Raw genomic sequence first — 27,249 nt, forward strand, 5'->3', positions numbered from 1 at the left:
GCTCTTATCTTCCATCTTGCAACTTCCATTTCACAATATGTGGGGTATCTTTTAATCTTTTCACTTCCCTCAATGCACTTTTCTGGCCACAAACCCACTCAATCTCAGCAGGTCAAATTCCGCACATTTCACAGCTGCTGCCCTCCTCCACACATGCAAAAAATGTCTCTCCTGTTGCCTGAAGTTGAATTCCAGCTGACTTCATTCTGGGCTTTTGGTAAACCTTCGCCCTCACTCCTAACATTGCAGCAGCACTCTCCCTCTATCCCAAAAGGGCTGTGTGTATCTATGTAGAGGGAAGGGTGTGGGTAGTACTAGAATTCAGGAGTGAAGTCAGCTGGGATTCCTATCCAAGCAGCAGGAGAGAGACTCCCAGACTGAGTCAGAAAAAAGCAACAGCTGTGATAAGTAGAATGTGTCTGGGTGTGTCTGGGTGTGATAAGTAGAATGTGTCTGGGTGTGTGTCCAGAGCACAGTGAGGAGCAGGTGAAGGAAAAGTATCAGCTTGCTTTGACTTTAGTGTTACAGGATGGTACTTGCTAATAAGATTTTGGCTTTTTAATGTTAATGCTTGATTTTTATGGAGTTTTGCTATTAAATAATTTATCCCTCTGTATTTGTATAAGTTATTATGGCAAGTTGGGCCAAAATTATGTATACAAATTAATTTTCTTACTCTTTATTCGTATACCTTTTTGATATTGTGCCCCGTACCAGTTTTAGATCAGATTTGCCAAGTCAGTAGCAGTGATAGAGCTTTGATACTTTTTTTTTTAAATGCTATCTTTACGCAAGCATGGTGTCATCTTTGTAGGTAAGGTAGGTGTACATAATGTACTTTGTATTACGTTTTTGATTCCTGCAGAATAAGTATTTTCTATTTTTGTTTTTCATTGACCAATATACCGAGGTCCCAAAAGGAGAAGGCTAATTTATCTGACTTGCTCTCCAGCTGTGCATTGTTCCTCAACCCTCTGCTAGTTTGCAGTGGAGTATGTTCCTGGGTAACTATTTGACTACTACAGTTTTCTGTGTGTGCCAATCAAAAGTCATGTAACTAAAGAAAAGGGAGAGTAAAGCACTTGGCTGTTACAGTGCTGGTGGTGCTGCATAAGTAGGTAGGCAGATACTGTAGGTAGAAATATCAGTGAGTGAAATTCTAGGATTATTTCACACACTAGTATAGGAGCAAATTTTTGTGAATTACAAAATGGCAGGTTCAGGTTCTCCATTATGACACTTCATCTCCCCTTAGAACAGTTGAAAACATCTGCCATTCAAAGGCAATCTCTGAAGTCAACAGAGACTAATGCCTCAGAAATGCTACACATTGTAAAATGAATAAGGGATTTGCGTGTGTGTGTATAGGGTGATTTACGTACTGCTGAAGTACTAAAATACTGTAATTATTATTTTTTAAAAGTTCTAAGATCAAATTTTATGCTAATATAGGCATGGCTGTTTGTCATCTATACTTAAAGTGATCTGAGAGATAAGAGTTATATTTACACATAGTAACATTTTAATTAATAAGCTCTTTCTGTTGCTGTTCTGAACCTTGGAAAAAGCCTTATACAGTTCACTTCTTGTATTTGGGACATCAGATGTTGGTTTTGGGCATATTTTGCTCTAAGAAGTTGGCTCTTTTATAATTTGTCAGTTCAAACAACTTTTCTGAGAAAACCAAAGAGATCCTAGAGTGTTGGGAAGTTAATCAGTAGGAATTATAATGAGCATAAAATACTGTGCACATGATAGTACACCTCTGATTTCCATATGACTTACAAAGATGAACATAGGTGATGTGTAATGGAGGCTGGGGAGGCTAAGCCTCCCCAAACTTCTTGCTTCTGGGCGTAGGGGCAGGGGTGGATTTGGGGCCCCCAAATCTCCTCCCACTATGGCCTCAGGGCTAAAGGAGCTCGGGGCACAGAACTTTTCCAGTCTCAGGGCCGCAGTGGGGGGCAGGAGGGAAGGAGTGATGGGGGGAGAGGCGGAATGGGGGTGGAATATGGCGGGGCCATGGGGAAGGGGCGAGGCAGGGCCATGTGTGGAATGGGGCCAGTGCTGCAGGGAAGGGACAGAATGGGGGGAGGGGCTCCAGGCTCAGAGCTCCAGCCAGGGCCAACAGCTTCGCCACAGTCCCGGCCAAGGCTGAGAGCTCGACCCTGACCAAGACTGATCTCTCAGCCCTCCGCCCCCACACCCTCACCCCAGCCAGGGCCATGTTGGGGAGGGGCCGAGCTCTCAGCCACCCTCCTCCGCCCTGGCTGGGGCCATGATTAGGGGTTGAGAGCAGAGGGGTGGGATGGGGCCTCTACCAGAAGAGACGGGGCCTCATTCAGGAGAGGTGAGGCAGGTTCTAGCCTCCCCAAGGGGAAGCTTCACTCACTGCCTATGAAGATTAATATTTTCTTCAATTCGGAGACTGATCAATTGAAGCACAAAGAGGGTTGTGATTTGCCTGAGATCATAAGTTCTTTTCTTGACTCTGTTGCTGATTCACTTTGCTCTCCAGAATTCTTGTTCCCTGCTTCAGTAGCTACAGTTACTGCATCTCAATATTGTATCCATGGTAGGATTCATGGCATTTTTAAAGGTGTCTCCCAGAAGTGACACGGTTCCGCATGGGGAACTGTTAGTTAAATTGGAAAAGATGGGGATGAATGTGAAAGTTGTAAGGTGGATAAGGAACTGGTTAAAGGGGAGACTCCAGCGGGTCGTACTGAAGGGTGAACTGTCAGGCTTGGAAGGAGTGTTCAGCGGAGTCTCAAGGATCGGTTTTGGACCGATCTTATTTAACCTATTATTACTGACCTTGGCCAAAGATCGGAATGTGTTAATAAAGTTTGCGGAATGACCGGCGCTGGGGGTTATTGCTCAGGAGAAGGACGATACTATTCAGGAAGATCTGGACCACTTCGTACACTGGGATTAATAAGTAATAGGATTAAATATATTAGCGAAAGTTGCAAGGTCATGCACTTCGGGATTAATAAATAAAGATTTTGATATACGTTGGGGACGCATCAGTTGGATAGCGGACGGAGGAGGAGAAAGGACCTTGGGGTTATTGGTTGTGGCAGGATGACTATGAGCCAGCCAATGTGATATGGCTGTTAAAAAGCAAAACTGCGGTGTTGTTAGGTGCATCGGGCGAGTATTTCCAGCCAGGCGAGGAGGTGTTAGTGCGTTATATACGGGGGGAGACCCCTGGATTTGGTTGTGCCTCTGCTTCCATGCTTTAAGAGATGATTCAAATTGGAACAGGTTCAGAGACGGGCTACCTTAGGATATCCGAGGGAATGAAAAATCTGCCTTTACGAGAGGAGACTCAAAGAGCTGCTTGTTTCAGCCTGGCCAAAAAGGCTCCGGGGGATAGCTTGCTCTAATTAATTTATCACGGGGGGTGTATTAACCGTTAGGAGGGAGAGGAATTATTAAGTTTTCTCTCATGTAAGGCTACAGAGGACGAATGGTACAAAGTGTGATTAGGAAGTTTCAGACTTGAAATTCGAGAGGCTTTTAGTTCATGGACGGTCCTTCCGATGGAAGTAGTGGGGCAAGCTTATCGGGTTTAAGCTAGCTTGATAGTGTATGGAGGGGCATGTTATGTGGATCGTTTTCATTTGGGCCAATTGATTTTTGGCTTATCGCAGTATAAGTCTGCTCAATGTCTGTGAGGGTGTTTGGATGGATGATGGGACTTGTTACTGCAGAAATTTCTTTCTGCGGTGCTGGCGGCGTGAGTCTTGCCCACATGCTCGGTTTAGACTGTCGCCATATTTGGGTCGGGAAGGATTTTCCTCGCGGGCGGAGGGCAGAGGCCCGGAGCGTTTTCGCCTTTCCTCTGCAGCCGTGGGCATGGGTCGCGTTGCTGGTGAGGTTCCGCTTGCAGCTGAGGTCTTGCAAATCTTCAATTTTGACGATTTTCACATAACCAGTCATATGGGTCGGGGTTTTGTTTAATGTGTATGGGTAGGGTTTTGTGGCCTGCCTTGTGCAGGAGGTCAGACTAGATGATCATATTGGTCCCTTCTGACCTATGAGTCTATGAGTCTAAGTGCAGCCAGCATTGGTTGGTGCTAGTTGACTCATGGCATGAAAACAAAAATTAGTCAAAATTATAAATATTTATTGGAATATATATTGATTCATGCTTGAAGACTGTCATTACAGTTTAGGGTGAGTAATGACAAATTATTGGCCTCATTGATTGTCTTGAGCATGTAGGGTGTTTTCTCCTTTAGGTACGGTGAAGACAAATATGTGACATAAAGTACTCAAAACATTTTTCAAATATCTTTTATTAATAATCTGAAGCATGATATTTAGTTATGATAAATAGAATTAACACAGTTCATGTGTAATTACTACATATTCAGTTCTACTCTTGGAGAAGAATTTGTTTTCTAGTAAATGTGCAGTGGCACACACAGTAGAAGAGGCAGCAGCATTTTGGGCACTGAAGTGGAGCATCTGGCATGAGCAAATTATGCTGAGGCTATTCAGCCACATTTTCTAAAAAAAAATCAAAGCAATTTCACATTACACTGTGGTAGAGGCTGCCTTTTGAAGTAGAATAACTTAATATACATAAAGAGAAATTAAGATTCATGCTGTTGCCTTTATATAACAGAAGAAGGGGATCTTAACACAGATGTGAAATCCACTTTTAAATACAAATTCTGTAGAACTATGCCCACCATTCTTCAGGCAGAATATTATACAGTTGTCTTGCCATTACGCAAAATATGTAGCCACCCTAACCCCTACAAGAAAAGTAAGTTTCTTAGTTGCAATGTTTATACGTTGGTAGAGCCCTGGTGCCCTGATTGGGTTTGGAGGTAGGTGCTGTCCATAGATATAGATGTGGTCCTTGCCCTGAAGAATGTACAATCAAAGAAGGTGAGCAATACATGAAGAGTGGTGGAAGAGCAGGAATCCCACAAGTTGTTCATAATTTACGTATGTATAGTTATAAAGTAAAAGAACATATGTATGAAACTTGTTTGTGTTTTGATTGTATCCCTCTTCCCTACCATTTTTATGTCATTAGGCTTTTCTCAATGTAAGGTCTTCTGGGCAGGGACCATGTCTTTATTACTACTTATTGTATCGCTACTATGCATAGGAAGGGACAGGGGACTGAGAGGGACAGGGAAAGGAAGTGAGAGAGGGGAAAGAAGCAGAGTAAGGCCTTAGTCTAGGCTAAAGTTAGGTTGACACAAGGCAGTTTACGTCGACCTAGTGTCTTCACTTTAAATTTGGTTCCCATTGGCGGAAGTGCCCCGCTGTGTTGACATACGTTTGTAGTGCAGACATGGCCTAAGAGGTGGAGGGGATTCCTAGACAATACCCACTTGTTTGTCAGTAAAAAGGAACTATATTCAAATGGCTTTATGGGAGAGGCTTTTCTGGAATCGAAGTGCCTTGCAGCGTCTCTCTTGGGATGGGGGAGCAAAAGGCCAGGTTGCCTCTATTAGGAAGGATGTGGTTTGTGTTTATTTTTCTCCCCATTATGAGGGTCGACTAAAGAGATTTATTGTCCCTTCCACCAAATCTGCTCTTGCCCCTCCCCTTTAAATGTTTGGATCCCTGAATCAATCATTGGACTCCTCCAGTTATGATTACTACCAGTGTTAATGTAATTCTGTCTGATGAGGTGTGACACATACCTTTTTAGCAATACAAAGGAAAAGCTGCATGGAAAAATATGCATAGATCAGGTGGCCAGAAACAATGAAAGAAAAAAAATCATGTCATTTGAAAGGATTGGAGCTTTTTCGTGGAAAGGTCTGTAGATCAAAAACTCAAAAGATATTTTTTCAAACAATGTAACTACTTGGCAAATGAATTATTAACAAGCAATGATATCATAGTGCAATATATATGTGGAGCAGTGAGAAAGGAAGTCTTAGTTTCTTTTCTAGTCCCTGTAAAATTAGTTGCCTTGATCATCAACTAATGTGTAGTAGAGTATTGCTGAGGATTACAGATTGTCCAAAATTTATGCTTTTAAACATTTTGTAATAATGCAATTTTAAAACTTTGGATGGGGTATTTACTTGATAACCTGTTCAGTGCTTTGGGAAATATAAACTTTGGAAAACACTAAAACCTAATATAAGAGATTAGTACAAAAATATCAGCAAACTTATAAAAGAATTAATAAAATATATATCACACTTCTTAAATCATTTATGTCCCTGCTGATATACCTTCTATTTAAATATACTGTTGCACATGTCAATCCTATCTTTGCTTTACTGTGCTTTATGACTGGAACTTCATCCGGACTAGATTGACTAATATTTGTGGATGCACTCAGTTAACAGACAAAACCAGCTTATCTTGACAAAAAAGTATTGTGAAATAATCCTAGATGTGTTTGCCCAGATGTGTTCTAAATGAATATGCCTCTTAACTGTTTATTATAAAAGACTTAATTTGTAGAATTGTTGAATAAGTAGTCACATGCCAGTTTTTTCTTAAAGTTTATCTGTAAAATAAATATTGACTTTACCTTCTGGTAGCCCACATTTAGAGTGAATTACTGCTATAATTCTAAAATGGAAAACGTAATTCAATTCCTAGTGGTTATAGATGAGAAAATAATTTCTGATTCCAGATAGGGTTGCCAACTTTCTAATCACACAAAACCGAACACCCTTGCCCTGCCCCTTCTTCGAGGCCCTGCCCCGTTCACTCCATCCCCCCTCTCTCCATCACTCACTGTCCCCCACCCTCACTCACTTGCTCATTTTCACCGGGCTGGGGAGGGTTCCTTTTCAACTGGGTGTTCTGGTGCTGGGGGAGATGCTGGGAGGGAGGGGAAAGAGTTGATCGGCATGGGCTGTAGGTGCATGGGAGCAGGGGGGAGGGGGAGGGAAGGGAGCTTGGCTGTTGGTGGGTGCTAAGCACCAGCTAGGAGTACCCATGGAGTCAGCACTTACTAAGAAAGATAATGCTGCTTGGTACTTGTACAGCACTTTTCATCTTCAAAGTGATCTATTAAGCCTCAATTAAGTGACTTCATTAATGAGCCAATTTTCATTTAACCAGAAATAGGGTGACCAGATGTCCCGATTTTATAGGGACAGTCCCGATTTTGGGGGCTTTTTCTTTTATAGGCACCTATTACCCCCCACTGCCTGTCCTGATATTTCACACTTGCTATCTGGTCATCCTAACCAGAAAGTTCAAGACTATCACCATGTTTCCCTCAGTGCAGTTTTAACTAGCTCACTAGAGTTTGGACCACTTCCTCATGTACAGTGATCAGATACTATGATGCAATTTACTGATTGTTTGAATTCTAATGCAAGTCCATTTTAAAGCAGCTTTATTTTAACAATTTAAAAGCCAGTATCAGAAATGTTTCTCACACTCCAACAACTAAATTAGCTCTTTAGATTTGTCCAGAAATTTACCATGCTCAGCCCAAAGTCCCCTTGTCCACACTTTGTTGTAACTGATTACAATATTTTCCTCACCTAAGGCAAGGAGTAATTTTGATAGGAGAGTAGAGTTTTTCAGAGCTGAACTACATGAAGTTTAATTAAACAATGACAAAATTCAACCCTGAACTGCAAGAAAAAATGTCAGCCAAAGGACATTTTCCCTCCAGCCGTGTGAATTTGAAAGCAGGGACTAACTGCAGCTATTCAATGGCATGGAGGAGGTGTTGGGAGGGAGAGGGAGGAGCAGGGATGGGACATGCTCGGGGGAAGGGGTGGAAAGAGGCAAGGAAGAGTTGGGGCGGAGCGGGGGCGAGAGGAGGTAGAGTGGGGTGGGGCCTTGGGGGAAGGGTTGGAGTGGGTGTTGGACCAGGGGTGGAGCGGAGGCAGGAAGAGGTGAGCAGGGTGGAGGCTCAGGAGAAAGGGGTGGGGCCTGGGGTGGAGCAGGGGTTGAGCACACCCAGGGAAAATTAGAAGCCGATGCCTGTGTTTTAAACTATTTTCCTATTAATGTACAGTTTAGAATTACTGACTAATTTAGTGGGGAAAATAGGTACATACAGTAACTCCTCACTTAACGGCCTCATGGTTAACGTTGTTTTGTTGTTACATCGCTGATCAATTAGAGAACATGCTCGTTTAAAGGTGCACAATGCTCCCTTATAACATTGTTTGGCAGCTGCCTGTTTTGTCCACTGCTTGCAGGAAGAGCAGCCTATTGGAGCTAGCTGGTGGGGGCTTGAAACCAGGGTAGGCCAGCAGCCCCTCTGTCAGCTCCCTGAAGTTCCCTGTGTGGCAGCCACCCAGCAGTGTATCAATTGCCAAGTAGTTCAGGTGTCCCTCCCCCACACTGCCTTGTGTTGCTCCTGCCCTCTGCCTTGTAGCTGCTCCCGGGACTTGCTTGCAGGAGGTTTGAGGGAAGAGGGGTGCTGATGTCAGGGTGTCCCCCCACTCCCCATTATTGCCCCCCACGCCTGTACCCCATCTCCACAGAGCGAGGGGGGGGTAGCATATGACAGGACTAAGGATGGAGGGAGCTTGCTGGCAGCAGTTGCTGTCTCAACTTGCTGATCTACTTGAAAAAACAGTGTATTTGGAGTGGGGTCAGCATACGTAAAGGGGAAATGTGTTTGTCTCATGCACACGCACTTTGGAAAGTGGAGGGAGTGGTGCGCTCCAATGGAATAGCATGAGTTCATCATCACTTTCAGTTTCCACAGGGAACGTTTGCAGCCATTGCTATGCGTCTATTGTCTCCTCCCTCCATTTGTTCTGCCTTGTAGAGTGTGAGGATACATTAACAACAATGTGTTAACCCTTGAGGGCTCAGACGAATACTAGTTCATCATTTCCCAAAGCATTCCCTGGGAAATATCCCACCCTTTGACTCCACCGCCTCAACCAAGCTTCACAATCATCAATGCTGTGTACAGTATTAAATTGTTTGTTAAAAACTTATGCTGTGTGTATGTAAGTAAATATAAATTTCCCTGGAACCTAACCATTTACATTAATTCTTATGGGGAAATTGGATTCACTTTACATTGTTTCACTTATAGTAGCGTTTTTCAGGAACATAACTACAACGTTAAGCATGGAGTTACTGTACTGAGTTTTCAGGTATCATAAGCAATATTGAGGCAAGATCAGTACTAACTTATGAGGGTAAGTTTTGTTTTAGATTTTACAAAATTTAGACATTATTTTGCTATACTCTTACAGTCAAATTACCAATAGATGTCATTTAATTTATTTTTAATTTTAAAATGCATACAGATATTTGCACAAGAAATGTTACCACGCAGGTTATGATGGTTAGCATGTGTCCAGTTGGTTATCTGAAAATACTTTTCTTGCCTGAGCAGATTGTTCTGGTACATCAAAACTAAGAATACTGAGCTTTGTTAACTACACATGCTACCATTTCCCAGTTTCATGCTATCTGCTTTAAAATAAGAATTTCACACAAGAGACCTGTATTCAGTGTAGTTGTAGCTGTTTCAGCCTCGGGGTATTGGTGAGACAAGGTGAGGGAGGTGAGATAATATTTTTTTATTAGACCAACTTCTGTTGGTGAGAGAGACAAGCTTTTGTGCTTACACACAGCTCTGCTTCAGGTCTAGGAAAGGTACTCCAAGCATCACAGCTAACTCCAGGGTGGAACAGATTGTTTAACATAAGTACTTAGCACGTATTAAAGATAGAGTGGCCTATTAATACCTCTGCAGTCACAGGACAAAAAAAAGAAGAAGGGTTAGTAAGTGATAAATCCAGCGTCTGTTCAGTCCATGAATTTTAGTGTCTAGCAGCATTATGAATTTAAGTTCCCAGGCTCGTCTTTTGAAAATGTTCTGCGGGTTTCCTCTGAGGATGAGGACTGATTGACAAAGCCCTAGCTGGGATGATTTAGTTGGGGTTGGTCCAGCTCTGAGTATGGGGTTGGACTAGATGACCTCCTGGGGTCTCTTCCAACCCTAATCTTCTATGATTCAGATATAGAGTGATCGCTTGTCTCTCTCACCAACAGAAGTTGGTCCAATAAAAGATATTATCTCATCCATCTTGTCTCTAATACAAGAGAGCTGTGAGATGAAACCCTGCCCCTTGTGGCTGGTGAAAGCAAGAGGGATATGAGTGAGGAATGTTGAGACCAGCTTCGATAGAGATTAGTATCCTCCTTGAGGTCATTGTGCCAGGAAGGCATCTGTTTCAGAATCTATTTGTAGACATTGACAGTCTAGGAATTAACATTCTAACCTTCTCTTTAGAAGCTAATTTGTAGCAAAGCAGTGCCATCTAGTCTCTTGTAGTTTACTTGACCCTTTTAATCAGGCTCCTGTTCTAGGCATGGAGACTGCAATAATTTCACAGGTGGTTGATCAGTGACTTGGTGTTGCCAAGAGATCAAGTGTGTATGCTCATCCTCCCCAAATCTCTGAGATGACTTCTGTACCATTGACTGTGAGGTTTTGTTGAGCCGTTTGTGGACTCTGACAGGCTGAAATGACATTTCAAACCGGTTTCTCAGATCTTTCCTTTCTGTGTGATCTGAAAAGGTGGTGTTGGACAGTTGCTTACATACTCTTAGGGCTGAAGTGACATCAGTATTTAAAATTCCATTTCTTTTGTCTCCTTCCTTGTGTTTGGATGATGTCATTTATTTGCCTTACCAGGATTGGGTTGGCATGTTTGAGACTTGAGTGATTTCATTTGGGTGGGTAGCATCTAGAGTGTGTAATATTATGGTTATATCAATTACTGAAGGAAGGGTTACACCCAGCTTTGTTAGTGAGATTCATGATAGCTCATGAGTGTTCAGGTAATGTGATGAGTAGAAGTTCTTATTTCCATCTGTCTTTGACCAGGAGGTTGAACAATCTTGGATAGTTGTGGTGACTTTGTTACATACAGACAAGGCTTCCTTTGAAGAACACTTGCAAGCTTGTCTTCATGCACATTCTGCAGGGGGGCATGTGATAGTAGAACCTTTACCTCTTTCCTGGGGGAAAATGTTACTCTACCCTTTCCCACTTATAACAATTGGCTTACTACAAAACTTACAAGCTAACCATAAGATCATAATATTTCCTGACAAACTTAAAGTAAATTTCCAAACCTTTACTTATTTAAGGATTGTACAGTAACTAAGATGTTCTATCATTGATTTAGAAAGTGGGAGACAAAGTTAGCTTCTTTACCTCCTTGAAATTAACAATTTTTCTTCATTAATTATGTTTTCAGGACTGACCTTAAAGAGAGAGAAGTGAAGGGCAGGTGGTAATGAAATACAGAAGAACTCTCAATTTTTTTGGTGATTTCTCTTAGAGCATCCAGGAAAGAGTAGAGGCAAAAGTCTTCCCTTATTGATGCTTGTAAGGGTCTGGTGCTGGGGCTCGTCCTTCTCAGGCGCAGCGGGGAGCCAGGGCACCGCCATACAGGCAGCAATCCGTCCAGGGCCTAGACCCTGTTCAGGCTCAGGCCTTTCAGCAGGCTGGGCAAACACAGTTTATAAGCCCAGGCCCTTGGGCAGGGCGGGGCAGTAAGCAGTTCATTTGCTCAGCCTGCTGAAAGGCCTGAGCCTGAAGAGTTTATACAGCCCAGGCCCTTGGGCAGAGCGAGGCAGTAAGCAGTTCCGGCTCAGGCCTTTCAGCAGGCTGAGCAAACGAAGAGTTTATACAGCCCAGGCCCTGGGGCAGAGCGGGGCACTAAACAGGCACAGGGCTCAGACCCTCAGACAGCCTACAAAGAAGGCCTCCTCAGGCAAGGGAGAGGGGGAGTCTGCCACCCTTGGAAGGGTGGCAGGGGGAACGCAGGCCCTCCCGCTCCACTGCGTTCCAGCCCGGGGCCCTAGCAGCGGCAAAGGCATGCTGCTGTCAGTGGGGATCCTGGCCGCAGCACACTGACATGGGTTCAGGCTCTTTGGGAGCCAAACCAGGGTCGGCTTCCCCCGGGCCACTTCCGACCTCCCCCTCTCTGGGTACCTGTCTCTCGCCGGCTTCATCTGGCGGGTCCAAGACCATGGGCTCCTCTGGATACCGGGCGTAGGGAAGCTCAGGCCGCTCCTTGGGATACCGGGCACAGGGCAGGCTCGGCCAGTGCTCCTCGGGGCATGGGGCAGGCTGAGCCCGGCGGGAGCTCAAGCACTAACGTCTGTCGTCTCCGGCAGCCTGCGCCTAACTGAGCGCTGGGGCCGGGCCTTTATACTTCCTGTCCCGCCCCTGGACTTCCGGGGGGCGGGGACAGGTGGTGGTGGCTCCGCCCACTCCGGCATCAGTTCTGGCCTGTCCCTCTCAGGCGTGGCGAGGAGCCAGGGCGCCTCCCTACACACACACCCCCTCAAGGCTGGCTCCCGTGCAACGGGGCCAAGTCCTTCCATACACCCTAGGCGGGAAAGGAAGTCCGCATTTGCGTGGTCCTTCCCAGCCCTATGGCGGACGGTGAGGGCGTAGGGCTGCAGGGCCAAGTACCACCGCTGGAGCTGCATATTGTGGTCCTTCATACGGGCCAGCCACTGAAGGGCCGCGTGGTCAGTGACCAAGGTGAACGGGGCCCCAAGGAGGTAATATCGCAGGGCGTCACATGCCCACTTTGCTGCGAGGGCTTCCTTTTCGACCACAGCATAGTTTTTCTCACGGGGGAACAGCTTCCGGTGATACGGCAGGGGCCTGGTCAAGCTCCAGATCACCACCCTCGGCTCAGTCTGAATTCGATGATATATCATGGAGGTATACCCCGGTTGGGCCATAAAAGTTCGGGAGAATGCTTGAAGGAGGCACCGGGTTTGTTTCAGCTGTTTCTCCGTCAGTGTCTCCCCAAGCTGGGGTCCCTCGGGGTCTTTGGGAGGGTTCACCTGGGGTCCGAGCTCGGGTTCCAGTGGATAGGGATTGATCAACAGACCTTCTCGTTCCCGCCAGGGTTTGAGAAGGTTGACGTGGTACTGCTGGACCTTTTTTCGCTGGTCAGGCTGATGGATCTCATAAGTAACAGGGCCCACCTTTTGAACCACCTTATACGGCCTTTGCCACCGAGCCAGGATCTTGGACTCACTGGAGGGAAGGAGGAGTAGGACCCGATCTCCGGGTCGAAAGTCGCGGGTTCGCGCTTCCCAGTTGTAAGTCTGGGCCTGCATTTCTTGGGCGGCTTTCAAGTTTGCCCACGCCAGGGTCCCAGCCTGTAAGATGCTTCTGGATCTGGAGCACATATTTTAGGAGACCCTGGGCGGGTGATGGGGTTTGCTCCCAGGTTTCCCTCATCAGGTCCAAGAGGCCCCAGGGTCGGCGGCCGTACAGTGGTTCAAAAGGTGAGAACTTGGTCGACGACTGGGGGACCTCTCGTACTGCCAGGAGCAAGGGCGGGAGTAGCTGGTCCCACCGGCGGAGGTCCTCCGGAGGGAACTTCCGCAACATGTCCTTCAGGGTTCGATTGAACCTTTCAACCAGCCCATTGGTCTGGGAATGATACACTGATGTCCGCAGCTGTTTAATCCCCAGGAGTCCACACACCTGCTGTAACAGCCGTGAGGTTAAGTTGGTCCCCTGGTCCATGAGGATCTCCTGGGGCAAGCAGACGCGGGCAAAGACCTTCACCAGCTCGCCTGCGATGGTGCGGGCTGTGATGTTACGGAGGGGAATTGCTTCGGGGAACCGGGTGGCATAGTCCAGCATCACTAGGATGGACTGGAACCCCGCAACGCTCTTGAGGAGGGGTCCCACCAGATCCATGGCCACGTGCTCAAAAGGGATCTCGATTAACAGCATCGGGACCAGCGGCACCTTGGGAGTTCTTGCTGGGGCAGCCAATTGGCAATCGGGGCAGGAGTTGCAATAGTCTTTTACCTCCTGGTGTATACCCAGCCAAAAGAAGTGTCCTAGGATCCTGGCCAGGGTCTTCTAGGGACCCAGGTGTCCGGCAGCCGGGACATCATGGGCCAGCTTCATGACCGCCCGTCGGTGACATTGGGGCACTAGGAGTTGAGTCCGGGGCTCCCTGGTGTGCGGGTCTCTCTCAACCCGATACAGGCGCTCTTGCTGTAATTCAAAGTGCGGCCACTGGGCCACCCAACTTGGATCGAGGATGGTCCCGTCCACCGCGGCCAACTGCTCATATGCCCGACTGAGGGGGGGGTCGGCCCTTTGGTCCTGGCAGAAGTCTGTGGGGTTCGAGGGATCTCCCACCCCTCCCGGGGAAACATCCTCCTGTCCCTTTATCTCGACGATGGGGTCGGGTGCTTCCTGCTCATCCTCCCCAGTTTCCGGGGCCTCCTGCTCGTCTTCCTCTGTCTCCGGGGTCTCCCCCTCCAAGGCTGATACGGGGCCTGGGCCACCCTCGGCATGTTGGCGTAGGACTGCCGGGAACTCGGGCCAGTCCCGGCCCAGGATCACCGAATATTCCAGCCTTGGTGCGAGACCCACTACCATCCGTCGGGTAACTCCGTCTATCATCAGTTGAGCCCGAGTGCTGGGGTAGGGCCGTATGTTGCTGTGGATGCACTGCAGGTGGATTTCACCCAGGCGTGCATCGCCTGGGGACCTAAGTGTTTGCGGATCAATATCTGTCCGCAGCCTGAGTCAAGGAGGGCCACCATCAGGTACCCCTCAACAACCACGAGCACAGTAATCTTGGCGGCCTGTGGGCGGCGGGCACGAGCCTCCCTGGAGCAGACCTGGCCAAAGGTGCACTCTCCTCTGGGGCAGTCCCGCTGGAGATGGCCTTTCTTACCGCAGGAAAAACGGCCCCAGGTCGGCTTGTCCCGATCGTAGCCAGGCCCTGAGGGTGTCCCTAGGAGGGCTCTGGTACATCTTCTGCAGGGCCGGAGTCAGGGCTCGAGCCGGTTGCCCGGGTGGTGCTGCAGCTCGGGTGAGTGTCGCCTTCTCCTCGGGGTTTTGGCGTCCCGTCCCTGGTGTGGCTGCTCGATCAGCTAGGCCCACCGGGGCTTCCACGGCTAGGAAGTCCTCCATCAAGGTGATGGGTGCGGTCAGTGTTGCAGGCCGATGGCGGAGGACCCAGGCCCTTCCCCGCAATGAGAGGATGTGGGTGAACTGCTCTAAGATCACCTGTTCTGCTAACTCCTCCGACGTTCTTTGTTCAGGCCGCAACCACCACTGACAGGTCTCCCGGAACTCCTGGGCCACCATACGAGGCCAGGCCCCGGTGGGGTAGGTCAGGCTTCTGAACCGCTGGCGGAAAGTTTCCGGGCTGACATCGAGGGCATCCAGGATAGCGGACTTCACCTGACGATAATCCTGGGCGCCCTCGGCAGCCAGGCCTCGATAGACCGCCTGGGCTGTCCCTGTCCGGTACGGGGCCAGTATGGAGGCCCATTGCTCGGGGCTCCACTCCGCGATGACCGCCACCTGCTCGAAGGTGACAAGGAAGGTCTTGGGGTCATTGCCAGGGCCCATCTTCGTCACCCTGATCGGGGGATTGGGATGTGGGCCCCCATCGGTGTCTCCCGGCTGGCCCCCCCACCCATGGGGCCTGCGCCGCTGCGAGCCGCCGGAGGCATAGCTGCTGGAACTCTTGCTGCTGCTTGACCAGGTCTTGAATCAGCTGGCGCTGTTGAGACCCCAGTTGCTCAACGAGCTCCTGTTGCTGGTGGAGCTGGGCGGCCTGCTGCTCTTGTTGCTGCCGCGACTGAGTCGATTGCTGCCGCTCCTGATTCTCAGTCAGGAGGGCGAAGAGCTGCGACATATCCATCTCTCGGGAGAGAGGTCTCTCCCCCCGCAGCCCCTCTCTCACCAGAGTCAAGAGCTCGCGCCCACATCCTGGGCGGAACTCCTCAGAGAAGGCACCATGTGTAAGGGTCCGGGGCTGGGGCTCGTCCTAATCAGGCACAGCGGGGAGCCAGGACGCCGCCCTACAGGCAGCAATCTGTCCAGGGCCTAGACCCCTCAGCAGGAGCTGAGCAAACAAATGGTCTCTAAACAAGGCCGAGTCCCGGCCCTTCAGTAGGGGCTGGGTAAACGCGGAGTCTATAAGCCCGGCTCTGAAGCAGGGTGGGGCAGTAAGCAGTTCAGGCTCAGGCCTTTCAGCAGGCTGAGCAAACAGAGTTTATACAGCACAGGCCCTGGGGCAGGGCAGGGCACTAAACAGGCACAGGGCTCAGACCCTCAGGTAGGGGCTGAGCAGCAGTTCCCACAGTAAGCCTACAAAGAAGGCCTCCTCAGGCCAGGGGGAGGGGGAGTCTGCCACCCTTGGAAGGGTGGCAGGGGGAACGCAGGCCCTCCCGCTTCTCTGCGTTCCAGCCCGGGGCCCTAGCAGCGGCAAAGGCACGCTGCTGTCAGTGGGGATCCTGGCCGCAACACACTGACATGGGTTCGGGCTCTTTGGGAGCCAAACCAGGGTCGGCTTCCCCTGGACCACTTCCAACCTCCCCCTCTCTGGGTACCTGTCTCTCGCCGGCGTCATCTGGTGGGTCCCAGACCATGGGCTCCTCTGGATACCGGGCGTAGGGAACCTCAGGCCCCTCCTCTGGGTACTGGGCGTAGGGAAGCTCAGGCCCCTCCTCTGGGTACCGGGCACGGGACAGGCTCGGCTAGAGCTCCTCAGGGTAGTGAGCATGGGGCAGGCTGGGCCTGGCGGGGGCTCAAGCACCAGCATCTGTCCTCTCTGGCAGCCTGCACCTAACTGATCGCTGGGGCTGGGCCTTTATACTTCCTGTCCCTCCCCTGGACTTCCAGGGGGCAGGGACAGGCGGCGGTGGCTCCGCCCACTCCGGCGTCAGTTCTGGCCCATCCTTCTCAGGCACGGCTGGGAGCCAGGGCACCTCCCTACAATGCTATTAAGTGTTACTCTGTGCCAAATTTTATTTTTACATATTGTAGCCTTTTATTCTATTTAATGTTAATTATACTCCAGTGGATTCTGCTCTGGTAGCCACAGTCTCAAGTTCAATAAAGTTACTTCTGCTCTAGATCTAAAGCCTATAGGAACACATGAAACCATAGGCAAATAACACATACAATTACAACAGCAGTTAACTTTAATAAAACTACTAAAAGATATGAACAAAGTTATAAATGTCACAGCATATGCAATTAATAAAGATAAGTACGATGTACCTTCAGACATACTCACGTCCTCCTAGATCAGGGGTCTCAAACACGCGGCCCGCCAAGCTCCCCGCGCGGCCCCCCTCGCCCCTCTGCCTACCCGCGGGATTGCCCCCTGTGGTGTTGTGAGCCTCGCACTGCTGTCTGAAGCAGCTGGCAGCACGCCCCTTCGGGCTGGATGGGGAGGGAGAAGGAGGCAGAGGGCTCCTGCATTACCTCCTTCCAGGCACCGCCCCCCGCAGTCCCATTGGCCGGGAACAGGGAACTGTGGCCAATGGGAGCTTCGTGGGAGGTACCTGGAGGAGCGGCAAGAGCAGCACGCACACAGAACCCTGAGCCTCTCCCCCTCCTCCAGGGGCTGCAGGGACACTGTTCCAGCTGCTTCCTGGAATGGAGCAGCGCGGGGCTGGAGCCGGGGCCAGGGCAGGCAGGCAGGGAACCTGCTCTGGCCCCGATGCGCGCCACTGCCACCCCGGAGCCGCTCTAGGTAAGTGGTGCCGGGCTGGAACCTGCACCCTAACTCCCTGCCCTGAGCCCCTGCCGCATCTCACACCCCTCCTGCACCCCAACCTCCTGCCCTGAACCCCCTGCCACATCCCACACCCCTCCTGCACCCCAAACCCCTGCCCTGAGCCTCCTGCACTCCCTGCCCTGAGCCACCTGCCGCACCCCTCACCCTCTTGCACCCCACCCACCAACGCCCTGCCCTGAGCCTCCTGCGCACCCAGCATACCACCTGCACCCCCTGGGGGCAGCATTGGCATGGGGACTTCTGGGAAGGGGTTGGATTGGGGCAGGGAAGGGGTGGAAAGAGGTGAGGCAGGAGCGGGGCCTAGTGGAAGGGGTGGAGTGGGGGTGGGGCCAGAGGCAGCGAGTGGGGGTGTCAGGTAAACGGCCCTTGGTTCAATGCACTAGACCTCATGTGGTCCTCATGGTCATTTGAGTTTGAGACCCCTGTCCTAGATGGTGTTAGAGTCTGTTGGCTCTCTCATGAATTGATCATCAATACGGGAGTGGTTCCTGCTGGAGTTTCCCATAGGAAGCTCAGTTTTCTTGCTCTGGGCATCTTTTTTATGCTGTCAGTCTGTCTATACCTACATGCTGCTCATGTACATGGAAGTGTCAATCTTCTCTTTCTTATTGGTCTGTGTCTCTTAGAAACACAAGTGACACCGAATTCTATAGGCTGTGTAGGTTCTCATTGACATACCATCTTTAACTTGCAGTTAAGGCACATGTTAGAGACAAGATTTGTTGTTGCAGCATTTTGTAATTTAAATTTAACTTTTCCAGCTACATTGTCATGATATTACCAGTTGGTACTTCTTTTCCTATAATTTTTCAGGTTATTTCTCGGTCATTAACTTACATCCTCATTTCTTGTCTCCAAGGTCTGAAATAGCTAAGCTAAAGTCTTGCAGGCCTCAGCCCACAGTTTCTTGTATTTCAGCTTGTCTTACTCATATCTACTACATAATACCTCTAAATATAGATCAATCTTATTCCTTTATAATCCTATAAATCAACTCTAATTAACAACCAATGAATATATATGGCATAACATATGGATTAATTATAACATCACACAATAAATGGATAAACTAAAATCATTGGCTACAATATGCTCCTCTTAACTATATGACATATGTTTAAATTTTGGTATATGCAGCCAACCTTAAGTATTAGATAGTGCTTAATTTTATAAAAATCTCTATATGGTTTAAATACTTCTGTGATGTTGTTAACTATTTGTTTTAAGTCAATTAATTGGTCTCTTCATACCATTTATTATTTTAGTTCAGGGGTGAGCAAACTATGGCCTGCGGGTCGCATCCAGCTCATCAGATGTTTTAATCTGGCATTCGAGCTTCTGCCGGGGAGCAAGGTCAGGGGCTTGCCTGGCTCCGTGTGTGCTGTGGCTCTGCGCAGCTCCTGGAAGCAGCAGCATGTCCCCCCTCCAGCTCCTACACATAGGGACAGCCAGGGGGCTTTGCATGCTGCCCTAGCCCCAAGCGCTGCCCCCTTGGAACCATGGCCAATGGGAGCTGCAGAGGCAGCGCTTGCGCATGGGTCAGTGTGCAGAGCTGCCTGGCCAGTGCCATGCCTCCATGTAAGAGCTGGAGAGGGAATGGGGCAGTGCGCAGAGCCACCTGGCTGCGCCTCCACGTTGGAGCCAGAGGGAGGGGATATGCCATTGCTTCCGGGAGCTGCTTGAGGTAAACGCCGTCCAGAGCCTGCATCCCTGACCTTCTCCCATGCCCCAACCCCCTGCCCCAGTCCTGATCCCCCTCCTGCCCTCTGAATCCCTCGGTCTCAGCCCGGAGCACCCTTCCTGCCCATCAGATCCCTCATCCCCAGACCCCTATGTCTATCCAGAACCTGTGTCACGGCCTACAGCTCTGATCTTGCAAACAGTTATGTGCATGCTTAACTTTATTACTGTGATTAGTTCCATTGTAATGATGGGACTAATGGTAGTGAAATATATTCTTAAGTGTTTGAAGGATTAAGGCTTAAGATTGTAAGATGTTGGTGGTACTGCTGAATTTAAAATTCTGCACCAAAAAAATAAAAATTCTGAGCACAATTTTTTAAAATTCTGCAAATTTTATTTGTCAGATAAAGGTAGAGACTCCAGCATGGCATTGGGGAGAACAGGCCATGCTGCAGAGAGGTGGGAGATCACTGTGCAGCTCTCCCCCCAACCCTACTATAAAAGTTGTTCCAATACCACTGCATACTGTGTGTCAACATTTGTGTAAAATGTATTTGTTATACATCTATGGTTTCTTATATCTCAATTCTAATTTGAGAGGTAAATGCACTGTTTTTTAATAAATGCACTAATGTGCTTGTTTAAAACAGAAGTTAATTGTCAGTTCTAATCCCTGCTAGAACAGCTGCAGTGGATGTACAGTGCTCAGGTTTTGAGTGTAGTAGAATCAAGGAATCTCACTGAGGAGTTCAATATGTAAGTTAACAGAATATTTGTGTATCAATTTTTGTTGTTAAACTTTAAGGGAGAGGAAAAGGATAAATGTTGTTGACTGGATTCTTTCCATTCTTATAGCACTTGCAGATTTTATAACAGCAGTTTGAATTATGGTTGCATGTATACATATGAATGTACACACACTATGAATAAATTGCCACAATAGATGCTTTCTGTGGTATGTTTTGCACACCCTATGGAAAATGAACCAATGTTTGTCCTAGGATAGCAATTTTTTAGTGATATTGTGGGACTATATATAGAATTTGGGTGCATTAAAACTTGAAATTGTGTAATACTTGCCAAAAAGTATGAAAAAATTAATCTACTTAACTAACGGCTCTGCCTTAATAGATAAAATGTGAATGTTTTTACTTCAAACACAAACTGCAAGTGACTTGGAACATTGGAGCAATATGTTTTCATTTGATTGATAGCCTTTTTGGAGTAACTAAATAAAATATAATTGTTTTTCCTTTGCAGATATTGCTTTGTTTTTGCTTTGGGATACCTCACTATGTGCCAAATTACTAGAGTCTATATCTTTGATTATGGACAATATTCTGCTGATTTTTCTGGGTAAGAAAAAATTATATACTCCATTTCCCCCGCAACCGAACAACAACATATAGTACAGCTTGTCGGATGTGATACTGTATTTACTCTGATAGTAAATTGTTGGATGATAGTAACTGAAATTTGAGTTATTCTAAGTTTCTGTCACTACCTGCAATATTTTGGGTAGCAAAAAAATCCAATAAGTGGTTTTACAGCAAATCTGTTTTTGCAAGGCACAGATTTAAAAAGCACTAATTCAATAGTATTTACATACTAATTTAACTTAAAAGTGAAAGTTTAAAAGTCAATAGCATTGAATACCATATTCCCTCGTGGAGCCCTGGATTGGGACTCAGGAGATATTGGTTCTGCTCCTGGTTCTGTTGGTAGCCTCTTGGGTGACCTTGAGCAAGCCACTTTCCTGCTGTGTGCCTCAGTTTCCCCATTTGAGAATTGGGATTATGACACTGAAATAAATAACAAATAAAGCCTCCTTTAATTGCTTTGAGATCTACTGCTGAAAAGAGCTATATAAGAGCTAGTTGATATTATTTATTATGCTATTTTTCTTCCCAGACTTCTGGACTTGAAGTCAGAAAGCAAAAGGGAGCACACAGTGTATTAATATTAAAAAATTCTGTCAGGAAATATAAACAGTTCAAATAGTGCCATTTGCCCACCATATATAAATAACTTCATTCAGGTATGTAAGTGCTTATCCAAAGCTCATTGAACTCAATGAAAGCCTCCCATAGAAGTCAATAGGTTTTGGATCAAGTCCATACAGTACTGGTTTGGGAATACTAGTGGAATCTGAAAAGTGACAAGCATTTTTTGGAATAATTTGAATTATTTCCAGTAGCTTCTGATTAAAATGTGAAAACTTATCAAGAGCTTCCAGTAGTATCTGATATGTTGTATCCTACTGCGATAACTGTTGGAATTTTACGCACATTGATTTCAAACTCAACATTTTACTGAGTTTTATCAGAGTCACAAACTTATATAGTTCAACATATGTTTTCTGGGAACTTGTAAGTCGGTGGAATGTTCCATCAGAAAAACATAGCGGTAGATAGCACGTCTTTTATTTCAAGAAATAGTACTAAAATAAAACGAAAAGAAGTTATCATAAGCAGGACAGGAAACAAAACTTTGCAGCTTGGAGTCCACCTTAGTCCAGTGATTCTGGATGTGGAGCCTGATCGTCTCAAAGGCATCCTCCTCTTCTTAAGCACCAATTTATAGAATGTCCATGAGCATTTGTGGAAGCTGAATTGAGACCCCTTGTTCACCAGCGAGTGCCTTGGTGTTCTGTCATGTGAATTTTACAGACTAAGAAATAAGATTTTTGGGGTGCTAAAGCAAATGATCGATCTCAGTGTTGAGAGTGGCAATGACAAAGACTATTTCTTGGGAGGAAAGATTGAGATTGTTACAGCGTTCTTCCTCCTTATCAGATCTGTGAAATCCTGTTGGTGTCTGTTTTGCATAGAATCTTCTGCCAGATCAATGGTTGTGGATATCACAGAAGATGAGAATGAGAGGGGCTTGTATTTTGCAAGACATGGCTGAAAGAATTCGTAGTAGAAGGCTGATTTAAATGTTAATCATTACGAGAGAAAGTAGAAATAGAAAGATGATGAAGAATGGGATCTAGTAATATATCTGTGGAGCTTTTGCAGGGGGCTACTGCTAAGTCATCCAATTTAAGGCAGAGAAGGGACCAGTATGTCATATAGAAACTTTTGAGTTAGTTTCCAAAGAACCAGAGTCTCACAATAATAGGTGTTTTCTCCCCTTAAAGTCCCACCTCCTAGTGAGAAGTGATTATATGATAATCTTAGTTTACTTTTTTTAAGACTGAAAGCTGCTAGCTCTCATGACTGTGGAGAAAAGCTTTAAAATGTGAATTCTAAAGGCTTACAAACTTGAAGGCAAATGTAAAATTTATTATATTTCAGATCTTATTATTTTAAAGCCTGGCGTATAACTTTGGGGGATCTGACTTGTGTTATGAATGCTCGGGGTTGGCAATACTGAGATTCACGTACGGGCAAAAAACATACCTAAGCCATTGATTAGATGCAGTCCCATAATTTTTTTTGGTCATCAATTATTTAGTCTCCCAAGCAGATGTTGATGTTACTTGGTACAACTAATGAGAGACTCAAATAAAGTGTGAAGTGTGATAGAACAGAATAGGCCATTTTTTTTCCACATTTGGAATAAATCAGTGAATTTATATCAGAAATTAATTTAGACCCAGTATATTTGATTGAAACAAGTAGAAATTCCACTTATAGTTGGACATAGGCCCGGATGTATTGTAGTCTGTGTCTTTTAAAAATACATAATTAATAGAAGGGAATTGCCTAGTCCAATTATTTCTTCCAGCTCTTACTTAACTCAGGTGGTGCTTTCCTGTCCCTATTCAATTATTGTATTTTGTCACTTGGAGGCCAGGGACTTTAACCAATTGCTCATATTCCTGTTCTGTAAACTGTTACCTTTTTGTGTGTGTCTCTTTCTGTGTGTGAATTTCCAACCCTGTTCTAGCTGCAAAGACTTTTTAAAAAAGTAATAAAAAATTCATACACACTAAACAGTTTGACCTACTAAAACACAAAAATTACTGGCAGGGCTACACAGTAATGGATAGGGCCAATAAACTGCAGACTAAGCTGCCTCAAACAGGGGCACAATTCTGTAAAAAGTGGAACAGGCAGTTGCAGGAAAATACCCATGTGTATTGCAACATTAATTTGACATGTGGTTTACCTTCCAGACTCTTAGTTGTTTGGGGATTGGTGGCATAATCATGTAGGCATCTAGCTACCATGTGATGGGCATACTAGAAATGCTCAGTAGATATTCAATACCAACAGAATACACTAAGAAAAATACTACAGTTCAGAACACACAACACAGCGTAAAAAAAATACCACAAACTGTGCATAATGTAGAAGCTGACTAGGTTACTATATTACTAAGATTGCTACTGTATACTAAATCTTAAGTCATCATGACCTAAGCAGCAGCTAACTTCACATTCCTACTACTCTTTGGAAGGGCATTCCTGGGCATATAACAGCTAAAAAGTCAAATAATTCGAGTATATAAATAGAAGGAATAATCACCAGTAGTGCTTTAACTCTGAATTTCCTGGGTTTGTAATGTTTGCTTTAGTGACAGCTGCAACATCTCTGTAACTTGCTCTTTTAAACCTGTAACAGTATGTCTACACTGCAGTCCAAGGTGTGTTTGCGGAAGCCTGTCCTGCTACACTGCTGTTTTTGGCTGTGCTAATGTGAGTAAAGCTAGTGTGGGCATGTGTACTAGTGCTGCAGTTACACCTGGAATTGCAGTGTGGACATACCATGAGTTATCAATATGTACTTTCAACCTTAACTCTATGTCAATGTAGATTTTTTTTTTTGTCTTGGAATAAATAAAAGGATAAATAACCAAAGTAAAAACAAAACAAAATAGTAAGGATAAGGTCAAGAACAGCATAGTTTAAGTCACATGCCTGCAATATGACTTCAGAAATCACATCAGCATTAACTATAGCAAACTTCTTTAGTAATGTGATCATCTGTGAAAGTGTAGAACTAGCTGTTGTACACATCTTGAGAAGGATGTATATTAATACATACTTTTGCCTTTTGGTAATAATTTTCTAAACATTAGATACCCGTACAAATGAAAGGTGGTTTATTAAGTTAAAAGTTCCAGCTGCTTGTATTTTCTTTTGAATATGAGAGAAAAAACTTTACAACTAGTTAATATTATGTATTTACAGTAAAATCTTTATACAGAAAAATTAAATGTACCAAGATATCCATACATAGTTCTCTGCTTCATATCTTGTTACTTTTTTATTACATCCAAATAAATTACTTCAATTTTTCAAAGTTAGTTATGTATTATTAAAAAAGATGTTTTTGTTGTGAATTGTGGCCAAATTAATTCTTGAGATTTACTGTCCTGGGTTTTGATTTCAGCTGAGCTTCTGAAGTGAGTTATAGCCATATATTCACTTCAGGGATTGCTATTGTCCTATGCATACTGCTGCTGTTTATAACAAAGAAATAATCTTCTTCGAGTGATTGCTCATATCCATTCCAGTTAGGTGTGCACGTGCCGCGTGCACGTTTGTCGGAAGACTTTTTACCCTTGCAACACTCAGCGGGTCGGCTGAGCGTCCCCTGGAGTGGCGCCGCTATGGCACTGGATATATACCCCAGCCGACCCGGCCACCCTTCAGTTCCTTCTTACTGTCTGTGTCGGTCGTTGGAACAGTGGAGTGTGGCTTAGCTGAGCTCCACCTCCCTAGCTACTCGTAGTTTCTCATTGTTACTGTGTACATAGTTGTTGTTCTGGTAGATATTTAGAATTAGTTGTAAATTCTTAGTATAGTTAGTTTAGTACTAGTTAGCGGGGCTTGGGGTGTAGCTCCTTCCCCGCACCCGGTACCGTTGCTCATGCCGGCTCACTGGGCTTCAAACCGTGCTCGGCCTGTCACAGGCTGATGCCAACAGGAGACCCACACGACTCCTGTTTGAAGTGCCTCGGGGAATCGCACTTAACAGCTAAGTGCTCTATTTGCAAGGCTTTCAAGCCGCGAACTAAAAAGGAGCAAGACGTCAGACTGAAGCAGCTCCTCATGGAGGCGGCCCTGACACCACCACCTTCGCCACCGAGCGCCGGTCAGTTGGTGAGCAGAAGTGCCCCTACGGCACCGGATCGCACCGGTACGCCTAAAGACTCTCAGCACCGGCCGCCACCTGCACCGAAGTCGACTCCACATCGCTCCCTCTCCCCGAGGTCGAAGAAGGCTAAGACTCCTGCTACTTTGGCAGCGCCCACGCAGCAGCCAGAGAGTGCGCCTAGATCGGACCGCCCGGCGCCGATACCCGCCGTGGCACCGACTAAATCGGCACCATTGATTCCGGTCCCACAAGGGGGCCATCGAGTCCGGCGCCTGATAGCTCCCCGGCGCGTACTGCGGTAGAGCTCACCATGCCATCCACGCCAGAGGCATTTTCAGCAGCAAGAGACTTAATCGCCTTAACGGACTCGGCACAGCCTCTACTCCTGGCACCGTTGGTGCGGGTAATCCAATCTCTGGGCAAGCCGATCCTGACTAGACCACCGTTTGTCGGCACAGCGGACCAGCACCGCTCAAGATCGCAGTCCCGCAGACGGTCCAGGTCGAGACGATGCTCCCGCTCTTGCCGCCGCTCGCAGTCCTGGCACCGTTCTCCTGCACGGCACCGGTCAGACTCGTGGCACTGGTCGGACTCCCGCTCTCCACCTCACTATCCGCGGCACCGCTCCAGTTCTCGGCACCGATCCAGGCACTGTACCTCTTGGAGCCGTTCACGCCGCAGGGACTCGAGATCTCGGTCGACCTCCCGGCACTGGTCTGGTCACAGGTCCCGGTCTCAATCCCGGTACCTGTGTACCTGTGTACCCGTTATGAATACTGGCACCGGTCCCCATTAAAGAGAGGAGCGAGGTCTGTTGGAACCTCATCCCAAGGTTTCTCTGCTCCTCCATGGCCGTCCAGGCAGATGTTGGTGTCTTCTCATGCGGACAGTTATTACGACCAGGACCGAGATACGGATGTGCCTACTGGGGTCTTCCAGGACGTCCAGTCTCAGGACCCGGGACCTCAACAGTGGTCCTTTTGGACACCCTGGGTGTACCATCAGGCCCAAGGTGCTCCATTGTTCCAGACCCGCTCCGCTTCCTCAGCACATCGAGCTCCAGAGGCCACCATTAGCCGTCCCCCTCCAGCTGGGACAGAGAAGCAGATGACCCATCCACCAGGTTCCCCGGTACCGCTGGAGCAGGAACCGACCCATGAGCAAGAGGCCATTCAGGATCCCCTCATCCCCGGCGTTTCATCCTCTTCCTGTCCAGATGAGTCGGTGGCAGGGACCTCATCATCAGGGCTCCCGCCGATAGACCTCAGAGCCCATCAGGACCTCCTTAGGAGGGTAGCACTCAACATCAATCTTCCAGTAGAGGAAGTCCCAGAGGTCAAGGACCCAGTTGTCAGCATCCTGTCGGCGGATACCCCCACTAGGGTGGCTTTGCCTTTCATCAAGACCATCCAGGCCACTGTTGACACCTTATGGCAGTCCCCAGCCGCCATCCCCCCTACGGCAAAGGGATTCGAGAGGAAATATATGGTATCCTCTCGGGGGTACGAATACCTATATGTCCATGCTTCCCCCTCATCATTAGTTGTCCAATCGGTCAACGAAAGGGAATGCCATGGGCAACAGGCGCCAGCCCCCAAATCAAAGGAGGCTAGGCGGATGGACCTTCTGGGCCGCAAGGTATATTCGGCAGATGCCCTTCAACTCCAGGTGGCCAACCAGCAGGCTCTCTTGAGCCGTTATAATTACAACACCTGGGCGGAGGTGGGTAGATTCACAGAACTACTACCCCTGGACTCTCGTCAGGAATTTGCCGCATTCCTTGAAGGGAAGAAGGTGGCCAGAACCTCCCTCCAGGCTTCTCTTGATGCGGCCAACTCGGCAGCCAGAACTCTGGCCTCAGGTATCACCATGAGGCGTATCTCATGGCTACAGGTCTCCAACCTGCCACCCGAGCTCCAATACACCATCCAGGACTCACCCTTTGATGGCAAGGGTCTGTTCTCTGAAAAGAC

General features: G+C 47.2%; 1 protein-coding gene across 2 annotated transcripts in view; it reads left to right on the forward strand.

Annotated features, from left to right (window-relative positions):
• Window positions 1–27,249, forward strand: part of MBOAT2 (membrane bound glycerophospholipid O-acyltransferase 2) — a 240,890-nt gene that overhangs the window by 127,215 nt on the left and 86,426 nt on the right. The window contains exon 4 of one of the 2 annotated variants that reach the window (XM_032795186.2): window positions 20,487–20,582. The exons of the other annotated variant lie outside the window; for it this stretch is intronic. Within the exon in view, the coding sequence (XP_032651077.1) occupies window positions 20,487–20,582 (96 nt within the window). The remainder of the gene's footprint in view (window positions 1–20,486; window positions 20,583–27,249) is intronic. 2 annotated transcript variants of the gene reach the window in all.

The sequence above is a fragment of the Chelonoidis abingdonii genome, chromosome 3, assembly GCF_003597395.2.
Source record: "Chelonoidis abingdonii isolate Lonesome George chromosome 3, CheloAbing_2.0, whole genome shotgun sequence".
NCBI classification, from domain to species: domain Eukaryota; kingdom Metazoa; phylum Chordata; order Testudines; family Testudinidae; genus Chelonoidis; species Chelonoidis abingdonii.